The sequence below is a fragment of the Arvicola amphibius genome, chromosome 14 (genome assembly GCF_903992535.2).
Source record: "Arvicola amphibius chromosome 14, mArvAmp1.2, whole genome shotgun sequence".
Taxonomy (NCBI): domain Eukaryota; kingdom Metazoa; phylum Chordata; class Mammalia; order Rodentia; family Cricetidae; genus Arvicola; species Arvicola amphibius.
The window spans coordinates 19,584,231-19,602,921 of record NC_052060.1 but is presented as its reverse complement, the minus strand read 5'-3'; the positions used below and the strand labels follow the sequence as shown (position 1 = coordinate 19,602,921).

Sequence of the window (18,691 nt, the reverse complement as noted above, 5' to 3'; positions counted from 1 at the left end):
AGACACTCAAATTCCTTTTATCTAACAGTTCTATGGTTTCATTTTTTGCATCCATATTTTTATGATTTCCATAAAATATATTTTCCCAATAATTATAAAACAACAAAATATTAAAAATAAAAACATGAAGTAGCATCAGACAGTGGGAAAACAGATTAGAACAGTGGGAGTTGGGTTAATATGAATCCAAATTCTACCATTTTCGCCTGGCTTCTGCTTTAGGTCCATGACCTTTGGCACATTTTAAAAAGCTACATTCTCCTGACTAATAATTGAGGTTTTTACCTGAAAATCTCAATGTAATTGGCTCAGATTATGCTTTGTGAAGCTGTCACAAATGCTGAGTCCGCTGAATATAGTGGCACACGCCTTTGATGCCAGTTCTCAGGAGGCAGAGGCAGGCAGATCTCTATGGGTTTGAGACAAGCTGGCCTGCATAGCAAGGTTGAGGTCAGCCAGGGTTTCTAAGGAAAAAAAAAGGCAAAAACCAAACAAAAACAAAAACTGACCCAGCAAATGCTGAGTCACTGCTCCTACAGGAAATACTGTGTGAGTCTTCTGTGAATATCTGGTCATAATATTCACCAACCGATCAGTATATAACCTTGCTTCTGTTTAAAAATAGCCTTTAATCCCAGCACTCGGGAGGCAGAGGCAGGTGGATCTCTGTGAGTTCGAGACCAGCCTGGTCTACAGAGCTAGTTCCAGGACAGGCTCCAAAGCCATAGAGAAACCCTGTCTCGAAAAACCAAAAAAAAAAAAAAAATAGCTGATTTAAAATGTGTTGCCGCTTCACCAATTTGACTTTAGGCCAGCAACTCTTACTCGTCAAGTTTTACGTAACACGCACTAACAAGTGTCTGCTTGGGACGCTTCTGAGTTTCCTTCTGTTTAGGAACAACAGTGCATCAACATCATGGAGAGCAACATCAAACTGCCAGCAAAAGTACAAGAACGTAGTACCTTGCCACTGTGAAATAGATCCTTGTTTATAGTGTGAGAGCGGACAGCAAGACAGAGCAGTACCTGTCGGGTTTCGTGGTGGTTGTTGTTTGGGGGGGAGGAGCTTGCACATCTAGGCAAGCACCCTACACCAAGCTCTAGTCTTCCTCCAACCACCGTGCTGTTTAACTTCAGCTGGAAACAAATGACCAGGGTGGGTTTTTGTTTTTGTTTTTTGCTTATGTCTACAAACAGTCACAGACGCAGCATGAGTACTAAATTTGGAATTACAAATCAATTTAAGTATACAGGCAGTTTGCAAATAAAAAAATGCGTGAGAAATAAGCACCAACCATGAACCACGTAAACACTTTCAATTAGGGAAAACTACAGAACTGGACTTAGTTTTTAATTAGTCATCAGCCTCGCTGCTTTCATGCTGAGATCTGCTGTAGTGATTCAATCACAGGAAAATAAGTAAAAGAGACAGAGACTGGATAGCTTGAGGTGCCTTCTGGGAAAACCTGGACTGCTGTGAGTACGATTCTCTGAGTGATTCTATTGAAGATCCAGAAAGAAAATGCCTCTAGAATGCCTCTGTACTCATGACAGAACGTAAGCCACGGATGGAAAGCCACCAGGATCAGGTCCCAGAAACGAAGCATGTGTTACTGGATGGTGGAAAAGGTAAGGCTGTCTTCTGCCGTGGCAAAGACTGGGCTGAGTTGTGTTCATGAAGTACTGTTGTACAAAAGATGGCAGTTACTAGTGAGAATGGATTGGAAATGCAGCCGAAGCATTGCTAAGCTTGGCTTCCTGACAGCTGATAGTAAGGTGCAAAGGGAGAGAAAGGATTTAACATAGAATCATTAAGAAGGAAAGAAGCAGAATTTAAGGATTAAGAACTTAAAGCAGAAAATCCACAGTCCATTCATACTATAGGGTTAAAGAGTCAGCCAAAGAAACACACCTTGGCCCAACATACACAAGACCTGCAGTGGACACAGAGTAGAGTCAGTCAGGCAGCCCCGTCCCTAGCAGAGGGTGGTGGTGGCCATGCAGCCCTAGCAGAGGGTGGAGTTGGTCATCCAGCCCCGTCCCTAACGCAGAGGGTGGAGTCGGTTATGCAGCCCATCCCTAGTATAGAGGGTGAAGGTGATCATGTGGCCCTGTCCCTAGCATAAAGGGTGGAGTCAGTCGGTCATGCAGCCCTAGCTGAGGGTGGTGGTGGCCATGCAGCCCCGTCCCTAGCATAGAGGGTGGTGGTGATCATGCGGCCCTGTCCCTAGCATAGAGGGTGGTGGTGGCCATGCAGCCCTAGCTGAGGGTGGTGGTCATGTGGCCCCGTCCCTAGCCGAGGAGCTATTGGTAACTGATAGCTGTTGGAAGAGAGGAAGCTAATTTTCTCTAAGAGGAGGCCAAATATGCTCCAGGTGGACTAGATGGTCTTTTTTTTTTTTTTTAAATGAGAATACAAAGTTGGGTGGGTATGGAAGGCAGGGTGAAGGGGTGAGGGGGTGGGTATGGATCTGGAAGCAGGTGGGGGAGGGGAGTGAATACAATCAAAAGACAATGTATGTAATATTATTATATATTATATATGTAATAATATTAATATTATATATATCATAATAATATTCCATGGGCCTGATGATTCGGTGCTCTTTTAACTTATGATCTGCCTATTCCTTCAAGAATTCCTCTTCAGGTATCCTTTCTCTAAGGCTATGGAGGCAGCAGAGACCACTTCCTTGTATTTCTGGTAAGCCTTCACACCTAACTCTACCCAACAGGAGGCACACATTTACCTATCCCATGATTTGCATACCAAATGCTTTCCTGAGCAAAGGCAAATCGATAAACTATAGTCATCAAAACTGGAAAAGCGAGGAGTGAAGGAGTCGCTAGAGCAGATTCTGCCAGCTCTAGTCTTAGTTCTGATTGGGCAACTGAAACATTCAAAATCTCTTCTGAGTAGACAGCCCCTCCCTTTTCCATTCCTGAAGCAACAGGTGCTCTTTGACTGGTGTGCTCAACAAAAGTCATCTCAGGCCAGCCCAGCAGGAAAGGCAGCAGGGCACATTAACAGTTTCCTCCTAAACTCTGGGAGGGAGGACAGAATCCGATTTCACCTCACAGGGAGGAGAGAGAATGAATATTCAGAGTGACTGGCCAAGACTATGACAGCAATATTGAAAAGAGCCTTGGTAACATGACACCATATCACAAACAAGCAGGGTTGCTCTCCGTTAGCAGAAGAGGGGCTTCAGGGGTTTCGGGACAGCCAGGTGAAAGGCCTGAGTCAGCCTGCAGTGGCTGCGGCCAAGCAGCACATCACCGAGAAGGAAAAGGACAGCCACAGGTTCAAGAACAACGTGGTAAACAAAGCAAACACAAACAAAAAGAACTTGTAAGAAAATCGACTGGAGCATTATGTATGGAAGATAACCTGACATAGAAAGGGAGGAGTTAGATAAAAGCCTTCAAAATATGAGGCCATCAACAGTCAGAGAAGAGGTTTCCATTTGCTGCTACAGAAAGAACTGGGACGGCGCCGTGACACAGATAGGGAGGTGCAGCATAGGAACATCAGCCTCAGTGAGAGAATGGCTACATTCTAACTAACTGCCCAACAGTACTGATTAAATAAACTAACAGTCCCACGAAAACCAGGGTGACCAGTATAGGAGACCTATGGGCAGTTGCTAACAGGAATGGGAAGAGCCTGTGAAGCCAGGGCTTAGCAATGCTGGCCTGCACTAACAGAAGTAAGGGAGGAACTGGAGGGCAGACAATTGCCTTTTACCACCCTTCCCTCTGACAACCAGTGCAGCCATGCCTGTGGCTGGCTACATGCCACCTGTGGTCACCAGCCCAAGCACCCTTCCGCTCCATGCCAGGCATTACAGAGTCCTCACAGTGACCCTGAGGTGAACACTGTCATCATCCTCCTTTAATAGGTAACAGAAAGGGCTTAGGAGGCCATGTGACTTGTTCAAGTTTATTCTATTTGCAAATGACAGTGTGGAGATTCAACCTTCAGCCTGCTTGCCAACTCAAACTTGGCAGTCTTTTGCTTTTCTTTGTTGCTTCCCAAGACAATACAACCGCACAATAGATATAGCCCTGAAGGAGAAAATCAAGATAATAGTCTGTAAATAAAACTAAGATGGCACTCGGCTGTAGTCAGCTGCTCTTCCCTTTAGAATTTCCAAACACTTTCTAACATGACGATATCACTTCTACAGTGAAAGATAAGCTGAGGCAGAAAACTGTACTGGGGGAGATTCATTACAGCAAGGATTCTTAAATGCTAGAAACAGCTACTAAAATCAATGTAGAGTATTTAGCTGCTGTTCTAGTTGCAGAAACAAAGGCGTATGCTATGGGCCCTTTTAACAGCCAGACTCTATAGTACACTGCCAATCTATCAGAAACAAAGTTCTCAGTATAGAAACTTGACAGCAGTCAAGACATTCGTTCATTCATTCATTCATTCATTCACTCACTCACTCGCTCATCTAACTAACATGCATGCCTGCCAATTCCGTGTTAGTAACTTGGCCAGGGGCTAGAGAGTCCCCAGTGAATGCACTGCCCAACCTTCATGGAGTTTCTGGCAATTAAAATATGTGACTCCTTCCTGGCCTAAAGGAGTATTTGCTTATTTTACATTGCCATGCTGAATAGAAAGCTCTGGCTCCAGGCCGCTGGGCAGAAGTCAAAGGTCACACCTTCTGGGAGAGGAAAGAAGGAAGCTCTGCAATGTGTCAACCTCAGTTCCCTGCACCTGGGTCACAACCAGCTGTGGAACAGTCAAGTGAAGAAAGCTTAGACCCTCGCAGGGCTCCCAGAGGCTTGTGGATCTTGTGGTGTTTCTGTGAATGGCTGCTGGAATTTTGTGGTTCATTTAAGTTCCTTAGGAGGAGACAGGGTGATACACATGAAAAAGACGATAAGCACTTTGATCCTGCTGAGAAAGAGAACCTACTATGTAAGCTGCAGAAGATGTGCGGATGTCACAGATACATGTTTCACCCTCATCTAGTATGAATGCAGTAATGATGTAAACTGAGGTAGGGCAATGTAAGCAGCTCCTTCTTATGCAGAAATGATCATCTTATCTTATATAGAAATAACCTGTTTAGACATCAAAACATTAGATAAAGACATGTATATAGATATATATATAACATATATAATGTGTCATATATATATATACATATATATATATATATCATATAGATGCAGAAAATCCACACTGCCTTGCTGCCAGTAAGAACCCATGGGATTAAGGTGGACATGCACACCTGCAGACTCTCCCTTCAACTTGCCTTATTCCACCCCTGTGGCAGGTCAACCCATTGCCTTCAAGTTAAGTTTCTCCTCATTTTCTAAGTTGTCATCCAAAAGTGGGCTAAGCATCCCAGTCTGCTGGAATTTTAGAACCAAAGTTAACTGCTGAACTACCGTGACCATAAAAGGTGGGGCCTCTGACCGTAGTGCATTAGGTGGTCAAATGTCCCTGAGGTGTGTTATCCATCTCACCTTCGATATAACTTGGACTGTCCAAAACTCACAATCACCAGTGGCACTTGGAAAGTAGTCAGGACGAGAATAACCTGGGAGGGACAAAAGCACTCTGTCAGTAAGAAATGGAAGACACGGCCACCACATGCTGATAGATGACGACGCTAAGCTGTACTTCAAAGACTGATGACAGCCCTGCTTCCCGGGAACCTACAATGCGACATACCCTAAAACCAGACAGGACTGCAGGCCAGGCTTTCTGAGGTGCCCGTCTTATTCTGTGGCCTACACTTGAAGCCGTGAGTCAGGGATGCTCAAATATGTATAATAAAGAAAGGATTTATCTAGTTTGTATTTATATTACCGTAATATACACTCTCTTTTCTGCCCTCAGAGGTCAGCACACTGCGGGTGGTTGCTAGTTTTTCATGAAATTCATCTTGTATAAAATTATTTTTCTATGCAACAATATGCTTGAGAGAAAGGTTCTAGATAAATTAGCACAGGCATCTAGAGAGTATCAAGAGTCCACATAATAGTAAGAAATCTTAGCTAGGCATGGTGTACACACACCTATAATTCCAGCACGAGGGGGTGGAGGCATAGGATCAGGAGTTCAAGGTCAATTTAAACCATGCTGTAATTTAAGGCCAGTGGGGCTACATGGGACTGTGCTTGAAAACAAACCAAAAACACCTAGAGTTACCAACTTTCTCAGCTCAATGAATAAATCATAGAACTTAGGGCATAAGTCAAAATTGAGAAAAATCGAGATACTCTTAAGGACATTCTACTGAAAGCTGAAACAGTAATTATAAAAAACAACTTGCTTTGCTTATGTATATATAGGGTTTATGTGTCTGTCTATGTTCATGTATGTGTGCTTATGAATGCGTGTGGAGGCAACAGGTCAACATGGGTATCCACTTCGTTGCTCTCCGCATTATTTTGTGAAACAGGTTTTCTCATTGAACCTGGCACTGCCTGAGAAGATAACACGACCTGGTCAGCGATGTCTGGGGGTCTTCCTGCCTCTGCCTTACTGGTGGTAGGATTATAAGTGTGTGTGACCACATCCAGCCATTTCTTTCCAATTTTCATTTTTAAATTAAGTACGTATGTATGCTTATGTGGGGGTACAGAGACACAGACGTCCTCAGACGCCTTGGACCTCCTGCAGCTGAAGGCCTAGGTGGTTGTGAACATGGCTGCTTGGGACAGGAAGCAGGTCCTCTGCGAGAGCCCTGTGTCTCTCCAGCTCATGTGCAGCTTCTTCCATGGGTGATGGGGATCCAAACCCGGGTCCTCAGGCTGGCACAGCACACACTTCACCCACTGAGCACCTCTTCAGCCCTGACAACCTCCTCTCCAAAACGAGAGCTGTACTGGTACCGTTCCTGTGTACCTCACACTGATGTAGGCTTTGATATTGAACACCACCCCCAAGATAACGGAGCTAGTGATGCCAAGCCCTGACCAATGACCCAAAGTCCCTGCATCCACATCCTCCACACAGAGACCAGTGGTACATCTATTTTTTTTAAAGATAGGGTCTCCTATGTAGCCCCGGCTAACCTTCAATTCCAGATCCTCCTGCCCCAGCCTCCCAAGTGCTGGGTTACAGGCATGTGCACCAACACTATACCTATCTGTTGTAAGGGCAGACACCGGGTAGAGTTGGCATGGGCCCACAGATACCACAGTCCTTCAATACACTATGGGAAAGGGCAGAGGAAAAATACAGACTGGAGGGAAAATGCCAGGATGCACTGTCCCCTTTTCTGCTTCTATGTGGAGGTTCCTTGAAAGGTTCCCTTCCCAGGTAACAGCAACTCCCTGCTTCCTTTTCTCGCTCCTCTTGATGTTAAGGGGCCCAGGGACAAAAGGTATCTTTTGCTGTTATGGACCACTGAGCATCTCCTTAGCCCTGATAACCTGTGTTCCACAGTTTTCTGGTATTGCTGTCATGTAGCTTGCACTAATGTGGTCATTAATTAATCTGTTAATTAATACCCCCCACTGTACTTATCAAGCAGGGTAACAGTAGTCTTAAGACTGCTTTCAACTGGTTCCCAGGTCTACAGCAAAGCCAAACCAACTATAATTTCCTGAAAGTCTGTCCTGAAAACACATTTTCTGTGACTAAGGCTGAAGACACGTTCAGAAAATATTTAGTGTACACCTGCCCCAACCTACATTATCTGGGTCGATTGAAAGAGTTTAGAATATTACTTACCCCAGTGCTGTCTCCAACCCAGGACAAGGACACCGAGCCACTGAGGTCATCAAAGACATGCTATTAGGGAAAAGGAAATGAAATTTGTTTAGAAATGTCATCCTTCCCGGCAGTCCTTGCTTTCCTCAAATATTCAGACCTTTATTACCTTTTTACATTTGCTGTTTTGAAAATGCCATTCACGAGTGCTCTATCTACATAATTTCCATTTCAAACTCGTCCCTCTCCAACTCGTTCTGTTTCCCTTATTCTGCTTCCCACCTCCCGAATGCTGGGATTAAAGGCATGCACTACTACTGCCTGGTCCCTTAATCCCTCTCAATTTTGCAACCTCTTCTTTTAAGTGTGTGTGTGTGTCTGTGTGTGTTTCCTGCTGAATCCATTTAGTGTTGCTCAATAACTGATCATGGAGTGCCCAACCCCAATTGATACATCTACAACACAACCCCCACACCTACGGCTCAGGGTACATCACCCAAGAAGGAGCAGAAAGACTGAAAGCCAGAGGACCAGGATAGTTGCTCCGAGGTAGCATCTTCTATATATGACAAGGTGTTGCACCATGAAATCTTAACAATATGTCCACCTAAACGAGCCCTCCACAATGACAACACTGGCTGAAATCTCAGCATGGATGGGAGAAGTCTCATAAGGCCCTGTCCCTAGAGGAAGCACTACAGGCAATTGGTGGCTGTTAAAATAGGCGGAATCACTCTTCCCCAGAGATGAGCACTCTGATAGGCTATCCAATCCTTTATTATTCTTCTGCATAATTAAATTCATAATTAAAAAGGGGACACAGATTCCCAGAATAAAATCTGGGAGAAACGGGATAGGATTTAGCTACTTCATCCAAATTGCAGATGCCTTAGAGATTTCAAGTCTCTCATATAAAGTAAGCCAAGCAGATGAGTTAGTCTTCACTGCACCAGATGGGGAGGTGGGGAAGTCTAATTGCTTCTCCAACAGAGCTAAATATAAAGACATAGCAAAGTATTCTTAGGGCGCTTAAAAACAAGAGCTCAGAGCCCATACTGACAGACGTAATTATAACCCAATAAGCATAACTGAGTTTGCTAAGCAGTCTTCACAGTGCAGCTGGATAGTTAGTGGTCAGATTCCTCCTGCTTCCAGGCTGAACTGCTAAAGTGAAGGGAGGCAGAAGCAAGGAGCAAGTGGCTTCGTTCTGTCTTTCCAGCCGACAACAGAGATTCACAATAAACTTTATGAGGGCTGTGCTGGGGCCTGGGAGACAGAACAGAGAAAGATGATGTACTACATCTGGACTACAGGAAACATGCAAAAAGACAGCCACAGCCATCTCTGCAGGAGAAGTCTCACCCAGACACTTTCATCTTCTATTTATAAAATAACATATAGACAGGTGATGGCGCACACCTTTAATCCCAGCACTCAGGAGGCAGAGACAGGTGGATCTCTGCGAGTTAGAGGCCATCCTGGTCTACAGAGGGAGTTCCAGGACAGGCACCAAAGCTGCAGAGAAACTCTGTCTTGAAAAACCAAAATAAGCAAATAAATAAACCAATAAAATAAAATATGCTTGTCACTGAAAATGTAAACACTATGAGGAAGTACAATAAAGGATATGAAGTCATTCAGAATCCACCACACGGAGATATTCCAGGTTAATGTTTAATCTCCTAGTCTTTATCACTTATCAAGCTAATAAAATAATTCAAGAGGCACTATAATCATTTGAAAAGACTTCTAGGCATACAGAAATCACATTATGTGTGTGTGTGTGTGTTATGTATGTGTATAAACAACAAAATGAAGGTCCTTCTTTTTCCTGACACATGCCACTACCCTAAACCCCACTCCATGGTAGCTCAGCATGTACTTCTGCAAAGGTTGGCGACCATGCCTTTTCCTTAGGAAGACATATCCAGCTCCACCTATGCACCCTCAACATGTCTAGTGTTCCCAGATGTGAGCCCAGTTTCCAGCAGAGGGGGAACTTTCTATTTCTTGGTGTTCTCTGTGCACACTCAATAAGCATTTGTTGAAAATGATTATAACATATCCTTCCCAAACCACAACCTCCATCTCAAAATAGAGCATGCCTATAAACGGTCTGATGCCAGCTCCTCCGTCATTCAAGCCACCAATTCCAACAGAGAAGCAGGGAAAGGAAGAACCCTGAACACAAACTGCTTCGCTTATCTCCTAATTTTCTCTGTGGGCCTGACTGGGCTCTAAGTCCGTCTGTGCCATTTCCCCTCTGGATGCAAAGTGCCTTTGAGGTCAAAAGACCCTGCTGAACGTGCTCCATAAATAGTACTCGTGCTGCGCACAGGGCTTGCTCAGTAAACGCTGGTTAACTCTCGGGTGCTCAGGCCGAGCTAGAAGCCACCAAGGGACAGAAGGGCTATTCATACGCAACTCGCTGAGCATCTGGGGGAAAGCAGGGCAGCTAGAGACTCCTGGAACAAGAACATCACAGAACGACAGTGCGCCTTCCATGTCTCACACAGAGCAAGACCACACGCTCTCTCGGGAGACAAGACAGAGCCTGAAATTACGGCAACGAATGAGCAGGGCTAGCCAGGGTACCACCTGTACTGTCACCTACCCATGAGTCCCCGCCCCCCAAGGGAGGGTCTGGTTGTAACAGCTGACAGAGTAAACGGAAACTTTCATCAGCCCCGCACTGGAGCCTTGTTGTCTTCAGACTGTAGTCTTGTCAGTCTGAGACAATAGGGGCCAGCGTTTGCCTTTTTATACAGTACTCTGCACACACATTATCCACATCTCCTTCCTGCTCAGTCTAGGAACAAGAGCTGCTGGCAACCTCGCCCTCATCTAAACAACTAAAATGGTAATTGACCTAGCTTATTTTGAAGAGCTCCCTTGAAAATACAGGGCAGACTTATTAACTGTAATTGTGGCTTTCTGTTACCCTTGACCTTCTGCCCCACCCCTTCCCATTAACCATTTAACATTTGCTTTTGAAAACGTACAAGCTCATCGAAACACTCATCTGCCTACATAAGATGTGACTCATCTGTTGTATTTCATGCTCTAACATACTCATTACATCCCGAAATTAAAAGAGAAGACGAAATCAGATCTGACAGCAGGGCCAGAGCTCAAGCAGGGGAAAAAAGTTCCCACGGAAAGAAGGCAGATCCAGGAGACTGTCCGAGAGACTGTCCGGGAGACTGTGCGAGAGATTGCAGGTGCTGGTGGTCAGTTTATCAGCTTAACACAAATTAGAAACCCCTGGGAAGAGGGGCCCTTAACTAGACTTGCTAGATCAGAATGGCCAGTGGGCAGGTCTGCGGGGGCATCTTTTTGATTGCTAATGGATGGAGGAGGCCTAGCTCACTGTGGACAATGCTACCCCAGCAGGCATTCCCCAGGCTATTAGAAAGGTCTCTGAATGAGGTCTTGGATTCAGTTCCTGTCTTCAAGCTACTGCCTCGAGTTCCTGCATGGTTCTCTCCACCATGGGCTGTTAAGCTGTAAGGCAAAATGAACCCTCTCCTGCCCATGTTGCTTCTTTTGACTGTGGTGTTTATCACAGCCACAGAAAGCAAAGGAGGACAGGCACCCAGAGTCCAGATTCAGTCCTGTTCATTCACAGGGAAGAAACACAGTGTTAAGGAAAGGCTGGACAGCCCGACCCTGGTTAGGGACTAAGGCCACAGATTCTAATCGAGCCGTATCCTGTGGGTGGGTGTTACACGAGTGCCTGTGTGCATGGATGGAGCTCAGGGGCTGGCATCAGGAGTCCTTCCAGTCACTGTCCGCAAGTCCAGCCCTGTTGTCCTCTCCCTGGGTCTGAAGCTCACCTGGTGCAGAGACGGAGCCTCCACATTTTAACAGCTGACGCATACAGCGGAGTGTGTGGGAAGTGCTCAACAAAGATGGAGTCCAGTTTTCTTTTCCTTTCTTGGTTTTTCAAGACAGGGTTTCTCTGTGTAGTCCTGCCTGTCCTGGAACTCACTTGCAGACCAGGCTGACCTTAAACTCACGGAGATCTGCCTGCCTCTGCCTCCTGGGTGCTGGGATTAAAGACTCACCATGCCTGGCTGCTCTTTTTTTTTCTTTTTCTTTTTCTTTTCTTTTTTTTTTTTTTAAAGATTTATTTATTTATCATGTATACAACATTCCTCCCATGTTTGCTTGCATGCCAGAACAGGGCACCAGATCTCATTATAGATGGCTGTGAGCCACCATGTGGTTGCTGGGAATTGAACTCAGGCCCTCTGGAAGAGCAGTCAGTGCTCTTAACCTCTGAGCCATCTCTCCAGCCCATGCTCTTTTCTTTTTTTAAAGACAGGGTCTCACTGAGTAGCTTTGACTGATCTGAAACTCAATTTGTGAACCAAGATTTTGAATTTATAGAGATCTGCCTGCCTCTGCCTTCCTTGTCCTGGGAGGTATGTACCGCCATGCCTGGCCAATCTATTTTCTTTAACAGCCCCTGAGGAGCCCTAAAAAGGAGGAGGGAGTGAAAACAAAAGCCAGATCTATTTAATTTCCCCCCAATAATCATGAGGATGGCAGATCAGACCTCTGCTCCTAAAGGGGTTTTCTGCGACTGGCCAAGAGGATGGCACGTACATTCACCCCCCCCCCCCAAAAAAAAAAAAAAAAACGCAGAAGAAGAGTCCATGGGAAGCAAGTTTACCAGCTACCACACAGCGGGTGAAGGACAACAGTCACAGAAGGAGATAAACAGAGGGTCCTATGAAGTCCATAGCGTACTCCCTGGGATTTCCAGGTCACTGTGTTAGAAAGGCGACCTATGCTGAAGACACACTGCGGAAACGAAACCAGTAGTGTGTGGAATCCAGAAACCATGTTAGCTGGGCAGTAGTGGCACACACCTTTAGTCCCAGCACTCGGGAGGCAGAGGCAGACAGATAGATCTCTGTAAGTTCGAGGCCAGCCTGGTCTTCAGAGCAAGTTCCAGGACAGCCAGAGTTACACAGAGAAACTCTGTCTCGAAAAACAAAACAAAAAACAAAAAAAAATAAATAAATAAAATAAAAGCCATGTTATTGTGGGAAAACCAAAGGCCAGAGTTCATAGGGTAGAAGACTAGAGAGGGGAGACGTGCACAGAAGAGAACTTGGGAGGGCTGTGGTGGTTTGGCTGCACCCCCTGAGAGCTCTTCTAGGAGGTAATAAGAATTAGTAGGGCCCCTGTGGTGACATTAATAGCTCCCCAAGAATAGGACGAACTTGTAAGCCAGAGTATCTGCTCTGTTTCATCATGAGATGAAGCTCTGCATGCTATGCTGCAGCAAGACGCAAACATCAGATGCCTTGATGGTTTCCAGCATCCGCAACCGTGTGCTGAATATACATCTATTAAGAATTATCCAGGGGGCTGGAGAGATGGCTCAGAGGTTAAGAGCATTGCCTGCTCTTCCAAAGGTCCTGAGTTCAACTCCCAGCAACCACATGGTGGCTCACAACCATCTGTAATAGGGTCTGGTGCCCTCTTCTGGCCTGCAGGCATACACACAGACAGAATATTGTATACATAATGAACAAATAAATTAAAAAAAAAAAAAGAATTATTCAGGCTGTGGCACTGAGTTATGGCAACAGAAAACTGGCAGGAGCTAGCCAACCAGCCAAGTCTTTGATGAAGACCGACCAGTATACATCTATGTGAGGAAAATGCCCAAGAGCTGGGAGTCAGCTATGGGGTCCAGAGAGGACAGTATTTGGACCCCACACAGAACCAGCAACATGTCTTGTTCCCCAGACTCACAGAGAAAGACTTCACATGGCAAGAGAATGGAGCACTTAGAAAATTTTACTGTAGCATGTATAAACAACTGTGTCCCAGAAAGCTACTGTGTTCAAGAACATTCACAGGACAGCAAGGTATCTCAGTAGGCACTTAGCACCAAGCGTGAGGACCTAAGTTCAGTCCCTGGGACCCACATGCTGGAAGGACAGATGGAATCCCACAAATTGTCCTCTGACTTCCCCGCATACATGTGTTAAATATAACATTTTTAATTAAAAAGAATATAATACAAAAATGCCTAAGTCATTTATTATGACAAAATTTATAATATTTTGGGTTGGAGAAATGGTTCAATGATTAAGAGCTCGTACTGTTCTTCTAGAGGACCTGAGTTTGAGTCCAAGCCCCAATATCAGATGGTCTGCAAACACCTATGACTCCAACTATGGGGAATTTGATGCCGCTGGCCTCTGTACACACATACACACATACACATACACACACACACACACACACACAGAGAGAGAGAGAGAGAGAGAGAGAGAGAGGAGAGGAGAGAGAGAGAGAGAGAGAGAGAATTAAAAATTATAAAAATAAATCTTAGGAAAAAAATCACAATATCCAGTCAGGCAGTGACAGCGCACACTTTTAATTCCAGCTCTCAGAAGGCAGAGGCAGGTGAATCTCTGTGAGTTCAAGGCCAGCCTGGTCTACAGAGTGAGTTCCAGGACAGCCGGGACAGTTACACAGAGAAACCCTGTCTTGAAAAACAAAACAAAACAAAAATCACAATATCCAAGATTCCATTTTTAAAAAATGCAGGCATACAAAGAGCAAGAAAACATAACTGTAGTAATGAAAAAAATCAAAAATACCCAAAATACAAGTAATAGAATTAGTATACAGGGCATCAAAACAGTTGTTAACTGTATTCCAGGTGCTCAAGAGTTAAAGGGCAGGTTGACTGTGTTAAATAAAGGCACACAAGATGTATTTTAAAAACACCCAAATCTGCCGACTCTGGTGGCACAGGCCTATGACGCCAGCACTTGGGAGATGGAGGCAGGAGGATCTCAACTTTGAGGTCTACATAGGGAGGTACTACATAGGGAGACAATGTCTAACAAAAGAAAAGAAGAGAAAAATGAGAGAAGAGAACAGAAAAGAAAAATGCCCAAGCCAGATTTGTAGAAATAAGAATTGTCAAGTGTACAACGAAAAATAAACAGGTGGTTAGGTAGATGAAAAGGTGGCTAGACAATACAGACGAGCTAGGGAACCTGAGGAAATACCAGTATAATCCAACTGAGGCGAAAACAGAGAAACACCAGTAATCTAACAGATGCACTGACACAGGGAGTTACACAGACAGACCTGACATCGAGAGAAGGTTTGGGGTACAGGGACAGAAAAAAAGAAATAAATAGCTCCCAATTTAACCCCGGAATTCAGGAGGCTGAGGCAGGCAGATCTCTACGAGCTCCAGGCCCGCCAATGATACTAAGCAAGACCCCATCTCAAAAACCAACCAAACTCCTTCATTTTGATTAAAGCTATAAACCAGAGATTAGACAAACTCCCAGACCCCCAGCACAGGAAAGATGATGAAAACCACATCACGGCTCATCATTCTCAAACTGTCTGAAGACACTGGGAGAAAAATCTTGAAAATGTCCAGATGCCTACATACAAAGGAGCAAGGGTAACAGTATAGTTTTTTCCCTAAAGAACAAGACAACCCAAAAGCTAGGGGGGTGCCAGACATGACAGCCCAAACCTGTAGCCCCAGTCAAAATGCTATCTTATAATCTAAAATATATATATATACACATATACATACATATATGCATATAAACACACAAGCGCGCATATGCGCGCGTGCACATACATACACACACACACACATTTTTTTTGGGGGAGGGGAACAAGGTCTTGCTATAGTCCAAGCTGGTTTTGAACTTACAAATCCCCTACCTACAAATGGCCTCCTGAATAATGTGATTACAGACAGGTACCAGCTTGCCCAGCTTGAATGTTTTACTTTTGAAGTGATAAGGAAGGGTCTGAACCAGTGGGAAAGATCTGAAGGTACCTAAGTTCAATCTTTAAGAAAAAAAAAAAAAAAAAAAAAACAAAAAAAAAAACAAGAAACAAAAACCTGGCTGTTCTAGTCCATAGCTACCAATGCTCAAGATGATCTCCTTCTAGTCATTGCTCTCATAGCTTGTATGGTCATTTCTTGTATTAAGACTATTTACATATTTGTTCACTTTTCAAATTACAATTTTTTAAATCCAGTTGGACAGAGAGCCTTGTATCTGCTAGGCCAGTGCTCTGCACAGAGCTGTACCCTCTGTGCTATGTCATCAAATCTTAAAGCAGACATCATGATGCGGTACAAACGAAGACCTGCGTACACAGAGGTGGGAACGGATGCCTGAAGGCAGGTGCACAGGCAGAACACATAGGGCCATAGATGCAAGTCTTCTGAAAACCTTCCAAAGGTGACAGGGAGGGTTCGTCTCAATTGTCAACTTGATAGGATTTAGAATCGGCGTGGCAACAAATCTCCTGGTCCTATCTGTGAGACATCTGTAGATGAGGTTCTTAGAGGTGGGAAGAGCCGCCCACATGTGGGAGCATCTATTTCCTGTACTTGGGCTAGGATGAAAGAACAAGGAGAAACAAGTGGAACACCAGCATTTCTCTCTCTCTGCTTCCTGACTGGGATGCAATGTAACCAAGTGTCTGCTAGCCACGACTCCCCATCGTGATGGGCATGTACCCTCCAATGTGAGGAAGGCCAACGCCGCCTCCTCTGAGCTGCTCGGTCCGGTGTTTTGTGAGCAACAAGACAAATCACTGATGTAGAAAGCACAAGTGAAATGTTATTAATATCACCAAGTAGAGCTAAGCATACAGTAAATGCTAATAACCATATGTTAAAATAATTTCAAGGTCAGAATAAATCACATTAAGTTTAAACCAGAAAGAGAACGAAAGCACAGGAAAAAAAAAAATGTCTGATGCTTGAGAAATAGTATTGCTGCTTAAAAGACCCAGTGAAAGCTAAGAAGAGGAGGTCGTGTGTCATTTATCAGCCAGCAATGATGTTCAGTAGTAGAGTGAGCTGAAAATAATCAACCCATTGGCTCATTTATTCTAATCAAGAAAGGATAATTAGGGCTAGAGAGATGGCTCAGTGGTTAAGAGCATTGCCTGCTCTTCCAAAGGTCCTGAGTTCAATTCCCGGCAACCACATGGTGGCTCACAACCATCTGTAATGAGGTCTGGTGCCCTCTTCTGGCCTGCAGACATACACACCACAGAGTATTGTATACATAATAAAATAAAATAAATATTTAAAAAAAAGAAAGGATAATTATATATATCCCCTTAATAGCAGAGAATAAAGCTTTGTAGCTAGATAAACTTCAAAGACAGAAGAATTCTTTTTTTATTGTTGTTGTTGTTGTTGTGTTTTCAAGACAGGGTTTCTCTGTAACAGCCCTGGCTGTCCGGAAACTTACTTTGTAGACCAGGCTGGCCTCGAACTCACACATATATGCCTGTCTCTGCCTCCTGAGTGCTGGGATTAGAGGCATGCTCCATTACCACAATAATTCTTTCAGGAAAACTCAAAAGCTCTTATGGTATTCCCAGTGAATATTCTAGAAGTAAAACCCCAAACTTCATAATAACATTTAGGAGTAGGGAAGCCAGAAAACAGAAAAATAAATGAGTGTCTATCTTAAGCTGTACTGTAAAAAAGATGTCATGGCCATGTGTGGTAGGCACAAACCTATGACAGCACTCTGGAGGTCCAGGCAGGAGAAATTAGTTCAAGGACAGCTCCTGGTAGGTAACAAGATCCTGGTTTTAATTTTTTTTAATTTACATGTTACTTGTACACAAGCCCCTAAAATGTAGGGCGAGCTGCAGCAACTCTCTCTCTCTCTGGTAGACAACAGGTTATCAGTCTAACCTAGAATCCTGAAGAGGTAAATAATTCAGCACGAAGAGAACATGAGCTGTGCAGTCAGCCAAGTGCATGCTCCAGAGAAAGGACAGAATAAATAAAATTAAAAACTTTGTAAATATGCTGTTCAGTACTCAGCCAAAACTAGACTCCAGAGGAAGCGCAGAGCAGTGGCTAGTCACTCAACTGTACAGCACGCCCGAGGCCCACCAGTCAAGAGGTCAGCCAAGATCAGGGTGATTCTTTTAGGAGCAAGTGAACATGAAATTCTTGCAGCTTCCAGAAAGATTTATTTATTTCCTGTTCCAGCTGCTGGCCTAGGAACAGATGAGAGCTCACTGGGACAGAGTAGAGCAGGACTGGACACGGTTTCTTTTAGCAGATGACAAGGGTAGCACTTCCGGTCAGTGGCAAAGGAGCTGGGGAATACGTAAAATGCTGACTCTTGACTTCCCTCTCCCGTTCTAAATGGAGCAGAGGCTTAAGCATGCTGGAACAGAGTGAATACGTCTATAATTCTTCAGAAGACTGTGGGCAAAAATGATACAAAACCCAGAACCTATGAGGATTTACTTGGACTATTTTTGAAAGTATATATTTATACTCCAAAGAGAAGGTTGAAAAAAGCTTGGAAAAATTATTGGTGCTATGACAAAATATTGTTAGATTAAGAGTTTTCAAATCAAGCAGAAAAGGCGAGGGTCTCATCAGGTGTGGGGAGGCAGGACTGTAACCATAGCACTTGCAAGGTAGAGGCAGTAAGATCCAAGGTCAGCCTGGGTCAGACAGAACCACGTGTTATCCACATGACCACAGAAGTAGACATTGTGTTACCCATGAAAATTTTTTTTCACAATCCTTTCTTATTGAAAAAAAAAATATCTGGAAGAATTCCATTTAAACTATGAACGGTATGGGTTTGACGGCCAACACTCACATGGCAGGCCTGAAATGTCTGTAACCCCAGCTCCAGGGGACCCAGTACTCTCTTCAGGCCTCTGCAGGCACCAGGCACATGTGTGGTGCACAGACATACATAATGGCAAGACACCCACATATGTAAAATAATAAAACAAAACATGAACGGTAGAATTTATGGGACACGTTCCTCTGTATCGCTTTCAGCGCTAGGTGGTTTGTGAGCCACCCAATGTACTGCTGGGAACTCAACTTGGACTCTCTGTAAGAGCAGCAAATGCTCTTGAGAGAAATGAACCATTTGTCCAGCTGTGGCCCGTATTAGTTTATTCTTATTTTGTCACCCTGGCTAA

The 18,691-nt window shown here is 44.3% G+C and overlaps 1 protein-coding gene across 1 annotated transcript in view; it reads right to left on the bottom strand.

Moving 5' to 3' along the window:
• Sort1 (sortilin 1) overlaps positions 1-18,691 on the bottom strand; it is an 80,900-nt gene that overhangs the window by 46,033 nt on the left and 16,176 nt on the right. The window contains exons 2-3 of the mRNA XM_038311247.1: positions 7,709-7,768; positions 5,491-5,564 (exon numbers count right to left, since the gene is read on the bottom strand). Coding sequence (XP_038167175.1) covers positions 5,491-5,564; positions 7,709-7,768 — 134 coding nt within the window. The remainder of the gene's footprint in view (positions 1-5,490; positions 5,565-7,708; positions 7,769-18,691) is intronic.